Here is a 19,356-nt window from a genome sequence, read left to right as displayed (position 1 = left end):
TTATAATATAAAATATTGTTTAATATTAAAAACAATGGGCTAATGTTAGAAAATGGTTTCAAAGGCACAACATCAATATTATTATCGTACTAATATTGCAAACAATATTTAAATTTCTCTTAATTAAACGAAAAAATTAATATTTAAATATCATTATTAGTTTTTCATATAAATTAAAGTTTCTATGCTAAGTTTGATAGGGAATTAATTTTTCCACACATTTATACGTTAATTAGCAATAAGCCAATAAGTTAATTTTATTTTGTAATTTTTATTCATTCACATGAATTATTTTCAAATATATATATATTTATTTTAGAGAAGTCTTAATTTTTTTTACTAAGGTTTTACTCATTCTTTTAGTTTTTAAATTTAAATTAATTATTCTTTATTTTATAAAAAAAATATGTTGTTTTTCTTTTTAATATTTAAGTATACGGTTTATGGCGTTGTCCAACCATTGCTATAAATCTCGATCCTGACGAACAGGTACGCCTGTTGTGCATTGCTAACGTACGTTCCAAGTTCAATCCTCCATTGCCATCAGGATATTACGGGAACGTTTTGGTCTCTGCAACAGCGATTACAACAGTTAAAAACCTCTGCCATAATCCTGTTGGGTATGCAGTGGAACTAATAAAGAAAGCAAAAGCAAACGTGACAGAGGAATATATAAAATCCACGGCAGATTTATTTGCGATTCGAGGTAAATCACTCTATGTCTCGGCTGTTATTGGGTCGTATTTGGTTTCGGATTTAATGCACTTGGGATTTGAAAATGTTGACTTCGGATGGGGTAAGGCAGTGTTTGGAGGACCAGCAAATGCCACTCGATTGACAAGCTTTTTCATACCAACCAAAAACAAGGAAGGACAGGTTGGCACTTTGGTGCCAATATGTTTGCCAGCATCAGCCATGGAAAGGTTTTCCAATGAATTGGACAACATGCTGAAACACCAGCATATTGAGGGTTAATTTCATCGTAATAAGGATGAGTTGTGAGAACAAGTAAAAATCCGAATAAATAGAAAATTGATTTTAATCCTATGTTAAATTCTATTTGAGTTTGTTTTTTTTATTTAGATAATATTTAAATAAATTTTGTTGAATTTATTTAGACTTTTAAAAACTCGTAATTATTCAATCATATCTGAATTTTATGTTCTTTTAGAGTTTAGAATTTTTTTGATTTAACAATATACTAATATTTAAAAGAAAAAGTTCATATTAAGATGATCTAAAAACTTTAGACCAATCAAATTTCGTCATATCATCAAAATTTAAAGATATAAAATTATTATTATACGTCCATCCATATTCAACCAACTCTCAAACTCTAGTTTTTTCTATAAAAAAACATAAATAATTAAAATTAAAAATCAAATAACATAGAAAATTTAAAACTTACATAATTTTTACTTTTAAAAAATGTATAATATGAAATAGAAAACAATTTAAAATGAAAAAAAAAAACTACCATTTAGGAACTAAATTTGGAGCTTTGAATGGGAGGGCCTAAAATTGTAAATTTTGGCTTAAAAATGTATATTATGAAATTGAAAACAATTTAAATGGTTAAAACTTGATTTATTGGTTAGATTTGTTAATGTGTGGAGTTTTTTGTGCAAGTCTGGAAAAACGAGCACCGTGGAAATACATACCGCTCAGCCAAAGAAAGATGATGGAGAGTTGGCCGAAATGGGCACTAAATATTTTGCGAGAGATCTCCTCCAAATCACTGGTATGGCTATCGAAATCGTGAGCATCGGCATGTAGGTTCCAGATCCAAGTGGTAGTATCGGGTCCCTTAGCTATTGTTCTTGAGAAATGGCCCGGCCTAGCCCATTCCTCGAAAGAAGTTTTTACGGGATCCCTATCTACCAAAATTTTAAAATTTCAGCCTGAAATTTGGAAGGGTATGGACAAAAATATTAAGCTCAAAAAATGGGTTCGGACAAAAAAATAAGGGTCGAGCTCTGGCTTGACACAAGCCTAGCCTAACCCGACCCCTTTTTTTAAAGTTATTAATGTTTTATATTATGTTGTTTTTATATATTATTTAATTAATAACATATAAAAATTAAATTTATAATAATATAATGTAAACATTAAAAAATGTTAAGATAATTATATATAAAATCTTAATAATTAAAAAATACTAAATTAAAAAAATAATATAAATATAAATTTTATTTTTTAAAAAATAAAATGGAAGGGCCTAGAATAGGCTTAAGTTAACCATTTAAAAATATAGGTGAACTTGGATAAAATTTTAAACCCATATTTCAAGCTAAGCTTAAAAAGTATAAAATGTATTAATATCATGCCTATACCCGACCCAATTCATAATTTCCCTTATTTGGATGCGAAGTTATTTGTTATACTCATTATCCTACTATCAGTCTAGACATGATTTCTCGTGTTCGTCAACGAAGCTCAATGTACAATAATGATGCTATAATTGTTAAATGACAAGAATTTTCTTGTTTTTGGATTGTTGGATTGAATTGTTATACTGGTATTAATACTCGCATTGCTAGTTTATGTGAATTCTCTTATTTCAAACTAGCTTTCTTTTTGTTCTCGGAAGGGGTAAATCACTATTTGGACTTTGGTAACTTTTTTCACGTTATAGTTTTAATATATTTTTGTCTAAGTTAAGTCTTGAATCCTAAACCCTAGACTCTAAAACCCAAAATTCTAAACCATAAACTCTAAAACCCTAAACCCTATGGATCTGGATTAAGTAACTGTTCTCACCTTGGAGTTGAACACTTCTTTTGTTTAAGTTAGTCCCTGAACTTGATAATTGCTCCCACATTAAAGCTTGAATTTAACAATTGTTCCCACGTTAGAACTTAAACTTTAAGATTTTTTGGAAAAAAAAATCTAGACGCCAATGTAAAAATAATTGTTGAGTTAAAAAAAAATTTTGAGGCTCCAATGTGAAAAAAGTAATAACCAAAATAAAGTATAAGAGCCAAACTGATAAAAAAACAGTAGATATACCAAAAGTTTAACGTTTAAAAAATTATGGATTAGATGTAAGTTTGGTCTATGAATTGATTAGTTGCATTAGTTAATTAAAGGGTTAGGCATGTTTAAATTGAATTAATGAATAATTAATTTTCAACAAAGATTATCTTTTGAAGGCATAGAATAAATTTAACTTTCTAATGATTACATTTTTTTTTGTTAATTTTTTTTCTATTTTGTTTTTTTGTTAAATTTGATCATTAATTTTTAAAAAGAGTCAAATTACTTTTTTATGAAAATATTAACTAAAATATTATTTTTTTAAACGATGTTTGTATGGCAATCCAGGTTGTAGTCCACATGTATTTCATGTTAACATGGCACTATTTATCTTATATGTCTCATTAACAAATAATTTTGAAATTTTAAAAATAAAAAAATTATAAAAAAAATTCATAAAAATTAATAACAAAAAGCTTGAAGTACACATGATTGCATGCGGACTACCATGTTTTAAAATGTAAAGTTTTAGTCAGTATTTTTGTTAAAAATAGCAATTGGACTTTATTTTAAAGGTTGATGGTCAAATTCGACTCTTTTTAAAATGTTGGGATCAAATTTAACTCAAAAAAGAAAGGACCAAATTGATAAAAAAAATTCAAATATTGAGAATTAAATTTATCATTATGCCTTTTTTTATAAAAGTCAATTCTTACCTAAATTTATGCTATATTTATTTGTAGATATTAAATGAAATAAATTCAACTTTTTTTATAATTAAAATCAATAACTTTAGCACAACATTGCGAATGAAACTCGACTTTAGCACAGTATTCCACCAGAAATTGATGGACAATCTGAAAGAGTTATTCAAATTCTGGAAAACATGTTAAGAAGTTGTGTTGTTGATTTTCGAGGCAATTGGGAAGAGTTTTTATCACTTACACAACAATAGTTTCAAAGCAAGCATAAAGATAACACCATATGAAGCACTTTATGGGCGAAAATGTTGCACACCCCCTATATTGGACAGAATTGAAAGAAAGAAAAATAATGGATCCTGAATTGGTGTAGGAAGCCGAAGATAAAATGCGTCTAATTCAAGAAAGATTAAAAACGACCTCAAATCGACAAAAGTCATATGCCGACCTAAAGTGAAAAGATATTGAATTCAATGTCAGAGAATAAGTCTTCTTAAAAGTCTCGCATTGGAAAAAAGTTCTAAGGTTTGGTAGAAAAGGAAAATTGAGTCTTCGTTTCATTGGTTCTTACCGAGTACAAAAGCGGATCGGCCTTGTGGCTTACCAACTTGAACTATCTCTTGAGTTAGATTGAATCCACAATGTGTTCTCTGTGTCAATGTTACGACGCTATTGTTCTGGTCCTTCCCATATCGTTCCCGTTGAAGAGATGGAGCTCTGACCAAACTTATCTTTTGAAGAGGAACCAATTAGAATAATAGATAGAGATGTTAAAACTCTAAGAAATAAACAAATTCGTCTAGTTAAGGTTTTATGGCAAAACCATAGAACCAAAGAAGCAACGTGGGAACTTGAGGAGTTGATTCGTCAACAATATCCTCACTTGTTCGGATAAGTTAAGTTAAAATTCAAGGACAAATTTTTTAAAGGAGGGAGATTTGTCACATCCAAAAATAGGGTTAGAAGAAGTAGAGATACAATTTAGATTTTATTTTTTTTAAACATAGGGTAAGAGAATTAGAATGCCTTAAAAATTATTTGTGTTAAAAAAGTAACAAGAATGAGCCTGTTGGTTCAGTTGTAAGGCCTTAACTTCTCTTTAGGTCTCAGGTTTGAAACCCTTTGTGCACCTTTCAGTCAAAATATTGTATTTTCTTATTTTTACCCCATAAAAGTGTTGAATTTTCAAACTAGCCCAACCCAAAAACTGTTTTTAAATTTAATCATTAATTTAAAACAATCCTAATTCTACATGAATTCCTAAAACCTATTTTCATTAGGAAAAAAGAGTTTTATAAATAATCAATCTTTTCAAACCCTATAATTTTTCATCTAGAAAATTTTTCAAGAAAAACTCTTAAAGTTCTTTCTTTTCTCCTCCATTGTCGAATCAATTTTCAACTAAAGATTTCAAGATTTTCAAAATCATCCCTCTCTCCCAATAGATTACTGAACTCCTCATCCAAAAATTAAGGTTTTTGTGTCTTCAATCAGGTGTGGGATCTAAACTTTAGTCATTATGTATGATTAATTAAAGTTTTACAAAAGTAAGTAATCTGTACATACGAACCCCCCGTATGCGAACCTTGTGTATACGAACCCCCCGTATGCAAACCCTATGTATGCGAAACCTTATAGGAAAACCCCCTGTATGCGAACACCTATAGGCGAGCCCCATGTATGTGAATCCCTATAGGTGACCTCCCATATATGTGAACACATATGCAAAACCTTATAAGATTTAGCATGCGATCTCATAATATATTTATGCGAACCCTAGGAGGGATATACATGCGAACCATATCTGTTATGCCATGCGAACTCTATCTGTATAACATGCAAACCCTACATGCACTAATATGCGAACCCTATATGTTATTTATGCAAACTCTACATGCAAGAATATGCGAACCCTATTTGTTTATTTTGTGAACTCTATATGCAAACCTTGATTTGTGTGAACTCTATACATGTGAACCCTAGATGTGTGAACTCGAAATGTGCGAACCGTAGATGCACGAACCTTACTTGTGAACTTGTATGTATGTGTTAGCCAAACTAGGCATGTTAATGAAGCTACTATATATATGTGAAATTGTTTAAGTTCACATAAATTAATTGTTTATGTGAAATTGATGTGAATGAATGCATGAATACATGTCATTAAATGATAAAAAATGAAATGTTGAATGTAACATCAAATGATGAAAAAAGAATAATATGCTAAGTATATGTGCATGATTACATAAATCGGGTATGGTGGACGGAGGAGTTCCGTAGGAGAAAGTGGCAAATTAAGTCGACACCAAAAGACAATACTGCACGAAGTAGGCGACAATGTCATCGAAACCGGGTAAACCGGGATGATAGTTTAAAATGCCATCAAAATCGGGCGATTGGAATGGTAAGTTATTGTAGTAAAAGTCATCGTCATCAGAAAACAAATCCATAAAATAAAATTAACTTATTGGCTTATTGCTAATTAAAGTATAAATGTGTGTGGATTAAGAATACTTACATTGATAAAATGAAGTTAGGGTCAATGGTATAGGGATTGATAGTCATTAAAACTTTGCTGCCAAGCAAAGCATTCATAAAATGAATATAACAGTCCTAAGTAGATGAGGTTATCTATATATATACCTATATAAAAACGTGTTCCACTATTATTATTATTATTATTATTATTATTATTATTATTATTGCATTATAAGAAAAATGATTAAATTTTATTTTTAACCTCTCTATTATGTCTAAATTTTAGTTTTAATTTTTATACTCTAATTTTTAACATAATCTAATTCTTATATTTTATAATGTTATTAATTAATCGAAATAGTTAATATTCTCGTTAAATTTTTGACTGAGATTTTTTTTAATAAGAAACTTTATTTTGGCATTATTAGTGGAAATAAGTTTTTTATTTATTTAATAAATCATTTGATACTCGAGTTTGACACTTTTTTTAATGTTAATTGTTTAGCATTTAATTCGAGTTTTAAGTCGATTTGATGAAAGTTAATTAATTACTAATACTATTAGATTTGAATTTCATGATTTTGTTAATTGAATAAATAGTGTTGAATGTGAATTTGTTTAATTTTACATTTAATTTATCAAATTCAATCCGATGGATGTAATTTAAGTTAGGTTTTAGTATTGATTTGACGAAAGTTAGTTTCTAATATCATTAGCTAAAATGATTTTTCATCAAATCAACTATAAAGCCTGAATTAAACACTAAAAAAATTAACACCGTTATCTTTAGGTACCAAAATGCATACCTTTTGTCACATACATGTACTATGTTAGACAAAAAACACATATACTACATTAGAAAAAGTTGTCAAATTTAAGTACAAAATTATGTATTAAGCCTTTTTTTTTTTAAGAATCCACGTCAAATACCGAAATTGTTAAAGGTGTTGGTTATTTGGACTAACTAATGATAGAACTTTTTTTTTCTTTTTCAATCATTATAAGATAATGGTAAAATTGCAATTTTAATATTTCTACTATGCTTACATTGAAATTTAGTTGTTATATTTTAATTTGACATAATTTGATCCTCTACTTTTACAATGGCTTTAGTTTAGTTAGAATAATTAACATCTTTAACTATTCGATTAAAATGATGATGGGAACTTCCCTTCAAACGCATTTCTATTATTTTAAAGGTTGATGGTCAAATTCGACTCTTTTTAAAATGTTGGGATCGAATTTAACTCAAAAAAGAAAGAAGGACCAAATTGATAAAAAAATTCAAATATTGAGAATTAAATTTATCATTATGCCTTTTTTTATAAAAGTCAATTCTTACCTAAATTTATGCTTTATTTATTTGTAGATATTAAAAGAAATAAATTCAACTTTTTTTTATAATTAAAATAAATAACTTTAGCATAACATTGGGAATGAAACTCGACTTTAGCACAGTATTCCACCAGAAATTGATGGACAATCTGAAAGAGTTATTCAAATTCTGGAAATAATGTTAAGAAGTTGTGTTATTGATTTTCGAGGCAGTTGAGAAGAATTTTTATCACTTACTGATTTTGCTTACAACAATAGTTTCCAAGCAAGCATAAAGATGACACCATACAAAGAACTTTATGGGTGAAAATGTTGCACACCCCTATATTGGACGGAATTGAAAGAAAGAAAAATAATGGATCCTGAATTGGTGTAGGAAGCCGAAGATAAAATGCATCTAATTCAAGAAAGATTAAAAACGACCTCAAATCTACAAAAGTCAGATGCCGACCTAAAGTGAAAATATATTGAATTCAATGTCGAAGAATAAGTCTTTTTAAAAGTCTCGCATTGGAAAAAAAAGTTTTAAGGTTCGGTAGAAAAGGAAAATTGAGTCCTCGTTTATCGAGTACAAAAGCAGATCGGTCCTATGGCTTACCAACTTGAACTACCTCTTGAGTTAGATCGAATCCACAATGTGTTCTACGTGTCAATGTTACGACACTATTGTTCTGGTCCTTCCCATATCGTTCCTGTTGAAGAGATCGAGCTCCAACCGGACTTATCTTTTGAAGAGGAACGAATTAGAATAATAGATAGAGATGTTAAGACTCTAAGAAATAAACAAATTCCTTTAGTTAAGGTTTTATGGCAAAACCATAGAACCAAAGAAGCAACGTGGGAACTTGAGGAGTTGATTCATCAACAATATCCTCACTTTTTCGGATAAGGTAAGTTAAAATTCAAGGACAATTTTTTAAAGGAGGGAGATTTGTCACATTCCAAAAATAGGGTTAGAAGAAGTAGAGAAAAAATTTAGATTTTATTTTTTTAAACATAGGGTAAGAGAATTAGAATGCCTTAAAAATTATGTGTTAAGAAAGTAACAAGAATGAGCTTGTTGTTTCAGTTGTAAGGCCTTAACTTCTCTTTAGGTCTCAGGTTTGAAACCCTTTGTGCACCTTTCAGTCAAAATATTTTATTTTCTTATTTTTACCCCATAAAAGTGTTGAACTTTCAAACTAGCCCAACCCAAAAACTGTTTTTAAATTTAATCATTAATTTAAAACAATCCTAATTCTATATGAATTCCTAAAACCTATTTTCATTAGGGAAAAAGAGTTTTATAAATAATCAATCTTTTCAAACCCTAGAATTTTTCATCTAGAAAATTTTTCAAGAAAAACTCTTAAAGTTCTTTCTTTTCTCCTCCATTGTCGAATCAATTTTCAACTAAAGATTTCAAGATTTTCAAAATCATCCCTCTCTCCCAGTAGATTACTGAACTCCTCATCCAAAAATTAAGGTTTTTGTGTCTTCAATCAGGTGTGGGATCTAAACTTTAGTCATTATGTATGATTAATTAAAGTTTTACAAAAGTAAGTAATCTGTACATACGAACCCCCTGTATGCGAGCCCCATGTATGCGAATCCTTATAGGCGAACCCCCTGTATGTGAACACCTATAGGCGAGCCTCATGTATGTGAATCCCTATAGGTGACCTCCTATATATGCGAACACATATGCAAAACCTTATAAGATTTAGCATGAGATCTCATAATATATTTATGAGAACCCTAGAAGGGATATACATGCGAACCATATTTGTTATGCCATGCGAACTCTATCTGTATAACTTGCGAATCCTATATGCACTAATATGTGAACCCTACATGCACTAATATGCGAACCCTATATGTTATTTATGCAAACTCTACTTGCAGGAATATGCAAACCCTATTTGTTTATTTTGCGAACTCTATATGCAAACCCTAATTTGTGTAAACTCTATACATGTGAACCCTAGATGTGCGAACTCGAAATGTGTGAACCCTAGATGCACTTGTATGTGTTAGCCAAACTAGGCATGTTAATGAAGCTATTATATATATGTCTGTGAAATTGATGTGAATGAATGTATGAATACATGTCATTAAATGATAAAGAATGAAATGTTGAATGTAACATCGAATAATGAAAAAAAAGAATAATATGCTAAGTAGAGGTGTGCATGGTGGCCTGACCCGCCCGAAATGTGGGAGGGTTTGGGCAAAAATATAGGCTTGAAAAATGGGCTTGGGCAAAAAAATAAGGCCCGTTTCAAAAACGGGCCAGGTCTTAGGTAAGACATTTTTAGCCCGAGCCTGGCCTGGCCTGGCCCGGCCCGGCCCGAACTCACTACATGACAAACAATCTATTTTTTAATATTTTTTTCTTATTTTTTTCTCCTTATTTTGCTACTATTTTACTATTGTGTTGCTACTATTTTGTTGTTATTGTTTGAATATTGTATAAAACTTATTTTATTGTTAATTTTTTATTACTTTAAAGACATTTGTTAATTTTGTTATTATTTTAGAAGCATTTGCTTGTTAAGTTGCATCTATTTTAGTGTTATTTAAGTATACATATTTTTTAAAATTTATTTTCAATTTATTGAGAAATATTTATTTTAATGTTTTTAGTATTTTTGATAGTTTATATATATTTTAAAATTATATAAAAATTAATATGGGCGGGCCAGGTAGGGCCCGAGTTTTAACATTTTTATTCTGTCGGGCTTGGGCAAAATTTTAGGCCCATTTTTTGGGCCAGGCCCGGGCCTAGCAAGCCTAAATTTTTAGTTGTGCCCGACCCGAACCATGCACACCTCTAATACTAAGTAAATGTGCATAATTACATAAATCAGGTACGGTGGACGGAGGAGTTCCGTAGGAGAAAGTAGCAAATTAAGTCCACACCAAAATACAATATTGCACGAAGTAGGCGACAATGTGTGTGGATTAAGAATACTAATATTGATAAAATGAAAGTAGGGTCCATAGTATAGGTATTGATAGTCATTAAAACTTTGCGGCCAAGCAAAGCATCCAGAAAATGAACATAACAGTCCTAATTAGATGAGGTTATCTATATATATACCTATATATAAACGTGTTCCACTATTATTATTATTATTGTTGTTGTTGTTATTATTATTGCATTATAAGAAAAATGGTTAAATTTTATTTTTAACCTCTCTGTTATGTCTAAATTTTAGTTTTAATTTTTAACATAATCCGATTCTTATATTTTATAATGTTATTAATTAATCGAAATAGTTAATATTATCATTTAATTTTTGATAGAGATTTTTTTAATAAAAATATTGCTCTAACAAAAAACTTTATTTTGGCATTATTAGTGGAAATAAGTTTTTTATTTATTTAATAAATCATTTAATACTCGAGTTTGACACTTTTTTTAATGTTAATTGTTTAGCATTTAATTCGAGTTTTAAGTCGATTTGATGGAAGTTAATTACTAATACTATTAGGTTTGAATTTCATGATTTTGTTAATTGAATAAATAGCGTTGATTGTGAATTTGTTTAATTTTGCGTTTAATTTATGAAATTCAATCCGATGGATGTAATTTAAGTTAGGTTTTAGTATTGATTTGATGAAATTAGTTAGTTTCTAATATCATTAGCTAATATGATTTTTCATCAAATCAACTATAAAACCCAAATTAAACACTAAAAAGATTAACATCATTATTTTTAGGTACCAAAATGCATATCTTTTGTCAAATACATGTACTATATTAAACAAAAAAACACATATATTGCATTAGAAAAAGTTGTCAAATTTAATTACAAAATAATGTATTAAGCCTTTTTTTTTTAAGAATCCACGTCAATTACCGAAATTGTTAAAGGTGTTGATTATTTGGACTAACTAATGATAGAACTTTTTTTTTCTTTTTTCAATCATTATAAGATAATGGTAAAATTGCAATTTTAATATTTCTACTATGCTTACATTGAAATTTAGTCGTTATATTTTAATTTGACATAATTTGATCCTCTACTTTTACAATGGCTTTAGTTTAGTCAGAATAATTAACATCTTTAACTATCCAATTAAAATGATGATGGGAACTTCCCTTAAAACACATTTCTATCATTAAACCTGAAACTTGTTAGTTCGCTCTTAATTCCTCCTATATAAATAATTTGAAAACACTTGATTAAGCACCATACGCTAGGTATTCCATTCTTTTCTATTATCTCACATTTTCGTGTCATGGCAACACCTTCTAGCATCCCTCTTGCATTCACCGTTCGACGATGCAAACCCGAACTTGTCGCTCCGGCCAAGCCTACACCACATGAACAAAAACTATTATCAGACATTGATGATCAAAAGAGTCTTCAGGTCCAATTTCCAGCAGTCCAATTTTATCGGTACGAACCCTCCATGGAAGGGAAGTATATTGCTAAGGTTATTAAGGAGGCACTTGCACAAACCCTAGTCTTTTATTATCCATTTGCTGGTAGACTAAAGGAAGGTGCTAATGGTAATCTTATAGTAGATTGCAATGGTGAAGGTGTGATGTTTATAAAGGCTGATGCTGATGTTACACTTGAACAATTTGGTGAACCACTTCAACCACCATTTCCTTGCTTTGAAGAACTGTTATTTGATGTACCTGGCTCTCAAGCAATGTTAAATTGCCCATTGCTGTTGATTCAGGTTATAAATTTCCTATCAATGATGGTTCTTTTTCTCTCTCTTTATTTGTTTTTTAATCAATTTTTTAAAAATATTTGTTACATAATTTTCTTCGCTTGTGTTATAGATATACCTTAATCTAATTTATATAAAAGTATTCACTGCCGATTTTAAGTAGGACTCACACTTGGTATGCATGTTATATCCAAGCCTACACTAAGGCTTCCTTTAAATCATCGGTGAGATTAAAAAAAAAAACTTTCTTCTACTGAAATTTTCTTGAACGACACCTATAGACACTACAAATTTAATTGGAGCCAAGAATTAGGCTATGGTGGTTTCAGTTCCACCTTTTTTACTTTCACGATACATATTTTGTTGCATAATTGATATTAGTTTTTTGGTTAATAGGTAACACAGCTGAAATGTGGTGGTTTCATCTTTGCCCTTCGCTTCAATCATGTCATGTGTGACGCCTTCGGCTTTCAACAATTCATGTCCACAATTGGTGAAATGGCGCGAGTTGCAGTCACTCCTTCCATCTCACTTGTTTGGGAAAGACATCTCTTAAATGCTCGAGACCCACCACGAGTCACATTCACCCACCATGAGTATGACCAAGTGGAAGCTACCGTCATCATGGACAACATGGTTGAATGTTCCTTTTTCTTTGGCCCCGTTGAAGTTTCACTTCCTCGTAGTCTCCTCCCTCTCCACCTTCGCCATTGCACCAAGTTCGAACTCATAATAGCTTGTTTATGGCGTTGTCGAACCATTGCTATAAATCTCGATCCTTACGAAAAGGTACGCATGTTGTGCATTGCTAACGTACGTTCCAAATTCAATCCTCCATTGCCATCAGGATATTACGGGAACGTTTTGGTCTCCGCAACAGCAATTACAACAGTTAAAAACCTCTGCCATAATCCTGTTGGGTATGCAGTGGAACTAATAAAGAAAGCAAAAGCAAATGTGACAGAGGAATATATAAAATCCACGGCAGATTTATTTGCGATTCGAGGTAAATCACTCTATGTCCCGGCTGCTATCGGGTCGTATGGGATATCGGATTTAACGCACATGGGATTCGAAAATGTTGATTACGGATGGGGAAAGGCAGTGTTTGCAGGACCGGCAAATGCCATTGGATTGGTAAGCTTTTTCATACCAACCAAGAACAAGGAAGGACAAGTTGGCACTTTGGTGCCAATTTGTTTGCCAGCATTAGCCATGGAAAGGTTTTCCAATGAATTGGACAACATGTTGAAACACCACCATATTGAGGGTAAAAAGAGTAAATCAATTTTAATTTCATCTGCCATGTAAAAGAAGTAATAACTTCTTTGTAATACCGGAGACCAAGTAAAATACTTAAGTAATGTTAAATACCAAGTAAAATACCTAAGTAATGTAAAATACTTAAGGAATAAAATATATTAGAATCATTCTAAAAAGTATTGTTTTTAAGCACCAATAAAATAGTGTCACGTCATTAAATTTTAAAAATAATAAAGTATTATTATATACTCATTTATATTCAACCTACTCTTCAACTCTAATTTTTTAAAAAAAAACATAAGTAAATAAAATAAAAAATCAAATAATATAAAAACTTTAAAATTTACATAAATTTTATTACTGAAGATTCAATGCTATATAATTTTTACTTTTAAAAATGCATAATATGAAATAGAAAATAATTTAAGATGAAAAAAAGAAAAAAAATCCACTCTCTAGAAACTAATTTTTTCATACACAAAATTTAAAAAAAATAACTAAAATGATATTGTAAAAGAAGAAAAGATTTTTGTTTATAGTTTACAAAATTAATCTTTTTAAGTAATTTAATTAAAGTTAAATTCAGTTGGAGAAGATAGTAGATATAGATGAATGTATAATAATACTTTGTTATCTTTAAAATTTAATGACGTGACACTATTTTATTGGTGTCTAATAACTATTGTTTTTTAAAATCTTAAAATATGAAGAAAGTACAATCATAATTATTATTAAAAATCCTGTCACACACATGTATGCATGTGAAAACTATAGATTTAGAACATAGATGCGTATTTAAAAATAGTATACAATAAATAATGAAACATATTATTTGAAATTAATTAACTATAATAATACATAAAATATGTATGATATTAAAATAAAAAAAATAGATTAATTTGTAAGTAAAATGAAATTTAAACATACATAAATATATCATATTAACAATACTAAATGCATTTAAATTGTTTATCATGATTTTGTCATCAATCGTGTGTTAGTGTCGAGTTGACTTGTGACACCAACTCAATTAACAATATTATTAATACTAGAAATCCTATCAGACCTGTATGCATGTGGAAATTACGGATTTAGAACACAAATGCTTGTTTAAAAATAATATAAAATAAATAATGAAACTTATGGTTTGAAATTAATCATAATAACACATAAAATATGTACGATATTAAAATAAAAAATTAAATCAAATGATGTGGGTTCAAATTCCACTATATGCATATTTTTATTTATTTTTGTTAAAATAAAAGACTAAAATACCTTCAAATGATATAACTTATTTTAATTACGAAAAGACATTTTTGTAATTTTCCTAATTGAGTTGGTATCTAGTTGACTAGTGATACCAACTCAGTCAGGAGCTTAAATAATAGTAAGTATATATATACACACATACAACTGATTGAGATAATAAATTATGCATATTAAAATTAAAACGTATAAACATATCAAAATAAAGCTTTGATTGAGTGTCAAATATAATATTTTACTAATTCAATTGGCGTGGGTTCCAAATTCATTATATGCAGTTTTTATTAGTTTTTCTTAAAATAAAAAGATTAAAATACGAAATAAAATTTCTCTTTCACATACTAAACATTAAATCAATTTCCAGCTGATTAAATTTCTAAGAAAATCATATTATATAGTTTATAACATATAAAAATTAAATCTACAGTAGTATAATGTAAACATTAAAAAATATTAAGATAACCATATATAAAATTTTAATTAATAAAAAATTAAATTAAAAAATACAATGGGAAGGCCTAAAATGGGCTTAAGTTAACCGTTTAAAAAAATGGATAAGTTTAGGTAAAATTTTAGGCACATATTTTAAGTTGGGCTTACAAAATATAAAGTGTGTTAATATCATATTTATGACGAACCTGACCTATAAATACCTCCAATTAAGTATATAATAGATTCAAAAAATGACTAAATTCATAAATGACTAGGCTAATTAATTTAAAAGAGAAATAAGTACAAATTTTAATTTGTTTTATCAAACGATCTCAATTTTATTACTTAAAGTAAGGTTGTACGAGGAACCGAACAGTATATCAATATAAAGTAAGATAAAAAAAATTGATTGATTTGTGAATCGGTATGAACTGGTTAAATCAAATTAAAAAATTAGTTGAATAAATGGTTGAATTGAAAATTGAAATTTTTTTTTATTTTTATAATTTATTTAATTTAAACCAAATGGGCCGAAAATTGGTGACCTAACCAGTTCTAAAAAGACATTTTATTTTGGGCTGAAATCTGGTTAGATTCCATTAACCCAATATAATATCAGAGCCCAATTCCCCAACACTTGCCAAACCGCACTATTGATGCTTCTAGGGTTTAGCTATTCGATATATATGATCTCAAATGAGAGTGTTCTTCCTTCAATTCTCGCCGCGTGCTCTCTAGAAGATACCCGATCCTGAGACTGCAAAAGGAAACGAATTTCGAACCCTTTTCACCATGAGAGCTAAGGTAAAAAGAATCTACACATCTCTCTGTTCTTTTCATTGATTCTTTCTCATTGAAAAACTGATGGTTATATTTATTTATTTTTCTCTTTTGGTAATTACAGTGGAAGAAGAAGCGTATGAGGCGTTTGAAGAGGAAGAGAAGAAAGATGAGACAAAGATCTAAGTAGCCTAATGTTGCTTGATGGGTACTTTCTTTTTTGTTAAAGGATTTGAGATTTATCTTTATAATTTTTATGGTTTAGTTTTGTATTTTTGTTGAACCCTTTTTTCATCTACATGAACAATGTTTTCTTTTTAGAACTAAATGCTTATCTTTTTTTATGTTAGCTTTGTGATGGGTGTCTTTGTTAAGTGCTGCAAATATAGTTTATTTTCTCTTTGTTTCACAATGCTTATGGTGTTTTTGGGGTATGGTTCAGAAAAGGTCATATTCTTTTGATAGGAAAAGCCTAGAATCAATTGAGCACCTATATTTATTTATGCCTAAAGAGGGATTGATGAAGAAAAGGTCGATTAGTGGATTTGCTTGGGATGAATTCAAATGACCTCGAGAAACAACCAAATCAGTTTCTTGCCCCCAATGGAATGTAATTAGTTTTGTAAAATGATGAAAATGTTTTGAGGGACTTTGCATCTATTCTTTGCCTTAGCCTTTTGCTTGGTTGGATGATTAATGATTTTCATCCATTCAATCAATCAATTGAGTTGAATGTTGTAGGGGTCATTGCTGTATGCATACTTGTGCCCTTTCGTTAATGATAACCGTAAGTTCATCGATTTGATTGTTAATTGCACTAGTGTGGGGAATGGAAACATTAAAGAAAATAATAAAAATGCGCATACAGGAGGAATCGGAATAAAAAGTTGTCCAAATTCATTTGAACTTGAACAACTATTTGTTCATATTCATTCTGAATTAGTGAAAAAAACTAAAAAAAAATTTAATTTTACTAATAAATACTAATAATTGTAGCTAGTTTTCATCTTTACTTCATATTGATATAGGGGTCATTCCCTATTCGAAAAGAGAGTTCGAACATGCTTAAGTGTGTGTTATCTTTACTTTAGGGTTTGAATGATTAAGCTTTATTTAAGCATTGAATAATATATATGTTATTATGTAAAATTTCAAATAAATGAATTTAAAATTAAATTTTAAAAATTTGTTCTTGCTAAAAAAAGGAAAATTTTGTTCGAAATTACAAATTCTAAGAAATTCACTTGAAGAGCAGAGGAATGCCATAGGATAATAACATGGACGTACGATTGAGATAATAGACAACACCCCATTCCATCACGTCCCAACTCTAACCCCAACAAGGGAGAGTTAACGTCACCGCCGATCACCTAAAGAAAATGCACGGCCGATCCTCTGCTGTGCTTCTCCTCAATTCATTCCTCTTCCTCTTTTATCTTCATCCACCCTCCATCTCACCCCCCAAAAACCTTAACTGCTTCTTACCATAAACTCTCACAACACCCACTCCTCTGTTGGTGGCGGCCGGGAGCCACGGCTACGTTTATCAAGGCATGGGGTGACTTTTTTCAAGACTTAACAGAGGTAAACTCCGTCGAAATGACTTGCAAGAAGTTGCTGACACAGTTAACTCCTGTCAAAACGGCGTTAAGCCTAAGAAAACCGATGTCTAGTGCAAGAACTGGATCGACACCTTGAAGAAAAAATACGAGGTGGAAAGAACTAAACCGCCACCTTTGAGATGGCCGGTTTTTAATCGCATGGATTCTCTCATCGGTGGTGATAAAAAGCTTACCGGCTTTACTTTCATGCTCAAATCCAAATCGAAATCGGGGGTAAAGTCGACGGAGAGTCATCGGCGGTTGGAGGATGTTGGATTATCCAATGAAGCTAGTTTTAGTGAATTAGCGAGATCGATTTTGAAATTCAGAGAGATCTATGAGAGAATCAAGAGCTGGAAGCAACATCAAATGATGGAACTCGAGAAACAGAGAATTGAGTTCACTAAAGATGTGGAGTTTCAAAGAATGAAGATGCTTGTGGGTGCTCAGTTGGAAATGGAGAAATCAAAGCGGGAAAAGCATTTCAATTGCTCAGCTCTTATAAATTTGCTTCATTTACTATACCCATGTTTAAATTTTACTTCCTTTGACTAAAAATTGAATTTTGATGATCAATGAAATAGGATCAGTGCTTTTGATGGTTTATAGATGGTTTGACTAGGTAAAAATACGACGGTGGTTTGGTAATTTTTTTGTTAAAAAAATTATTCATTTCTACTTTTGAAAATTAATTAATTTCGCACGTTACTTATTACATGTCACTACTTGATTATTTTATTAGTCACTCTAATTTTTAACCGTATACGTAGATGAATTTTTAACATAAATGACTAATTTACTCTTTAAAATAAAATAAATCTGACTCGTATTATAAGTTCTCCTTTGCATGCATTAAATACAGGGAAGAAACAGAAATCTGAGAATAGAAGCTGAGTCTGATAATCCATGTGACTATAATATCTTCTTTTGTTTCAACTAACTATGATGTATCCATCTAATGATCCAACCACAAAGATGAAGTGAAATTGCTGGTTTAATGGGGATAACATGCATCTTATTGTACATAAATTAGTTGTTTCTCTAGTTGTAGTAATGAAATCTTGTTTATCTACCACTCTAGTTTTTTTCAGGGAAGGGGTATGTGTTATAAATGATGGTTTAATGTCAAAAGCAAATAAAGTTTTAATACTTATCACGTGTAATTATATGTATCGATTTTCATGCAATTGTTATATATGAGTTTTAATCCAATTTATTATGTGTAATTATGTGCTTTAGATTGAATTGTATTAATTCTTAGTTCGTTTGTACTATTTTTAATTGTTCTTCCTTTTTGTCTCGAGCATTTGTTTTTCATGAGTACATTTTAAAAGACTATTCCTATAGCACCAAAAAATGTAGGAGTCAAAACAATCACCATTTCTCATTCAATTTCATTTGAACTTTTACATACGATTCATTCTTTGATCTACTCTGTAATATTGGATAAATCCAATTCGAAAATTCTTAAACCATACTCAAATCCAAATCAAAATTCTCTCGCAAATTAACATTTCAAGAATATATGGTCATAATTCTCTATATCAAGAAGACATCGTTCATCAATAGTAGTAACTCTCCTTTGCCACTATTTATTCACCAACTTTTTAGGATGTTTTTTCATATAGTTTTGGCTTAAATAACATCAACGGCTTCTTAACACAACATTTCTTCACCATAGTTTCATGAAGCAACCATGAGCTCCTCGTACTGATGTGCCAGGCTTGTCTTGCTAATAAAGCTTCGTTCATTCGGTGAGCTTGTCTAAAACCTAGCCCTCCCATGTCCTTGGGTAAGCAAATATCACTCTATTTATCCAAGTACATCTTCCTCTTTCTTAAATTTGATCC

The 19,356-nt window shown here is 30.1% G+C and overlaps 2 protein-coding genes, 1 long non-coding RNA gene and 1 pseudogene across 3 annotated transcripts; all 4 read left to right on the top strand.

The window, feature by feature from the left end:
* The first annotated feature begins 52 nt into the window (after positions 1-52).
* LOC121212750 (benzyl alcohol O-benzoyltransferase-like) lies at positions 53-975 on the top strand. The gene is made up of 2 exons (XM_041086160.1): positions 53-64; positions 490-975. Exons 1-2 carry the CDS (start codon positions 53-55, stop codon positions 973-975), a joined length of 498 nt encoding a protein of 165 aa, XP_040942094.1.
* A 10,577-nt stretch (positions 976-11,552) lies between these two features.
* LOC107919040 (benzyl alcohol O-benzoyltransferase) lies at positions 11,553-13,647 on the top strand. Its single transcript, XM_016848572.2, has 2 exons — positions 11,553-12,167; positions 12,558-13,647. Exons 1-2 carry the CDS (start codon positions 11,718-11,720, stop codon positions 13,470-13,472), a joined length of 1,365 nt encoding a protein of 454 aa, XP_016704061.1. The 5' UTR covers positions 11,553-11,717; the 3' UTR covers positions 13,473-13,647.
* Positions 13,648-15,662: 2,015 nt separating this feature from the next.
* On the top strand, positions 15,663-16,254 carry LOC107918684 (uncharacterized). Its single transcript, XR_001690197.2, has 2 exons — positions 15,663-15,929; positions 16,030-16,254. It is a non-coding gene; the product is annotated as an uncharacterized lncRNA (long non-coding RNA).
* A 1,025-nt stretch (positions 16,255-17,279) lies between these two features.
* Positions 17,280-18,767, top strand: LOC107919460 (trihelix transcription factor ASIL2-like; annotated as a pseudogene).
* Positions 18,768-19,356: the final 589 nt, after the last annotated feature.

Source organism: Gossypium hirsutum, chromosome A13, assembly GCF_007990345.1.
Source record: "Gossypium hirsutum isolate 1008001.06 chromosome A13, Gossypium_hirsutum_v2.1, whole genome shotgun sequence".
Taxonomy (NCBI): Eukaryota; Viridiplantae; Streptophyta; class Magnoliopsida; order Malvales; family Malvaceae; genus Gossypium; species Gossypium hirsutum.
The sequence above is the reverse complement of the archived record's forward strand: the minus strand, read 5'-3'. Positions and strand labels throughout refer to the sequence as shown.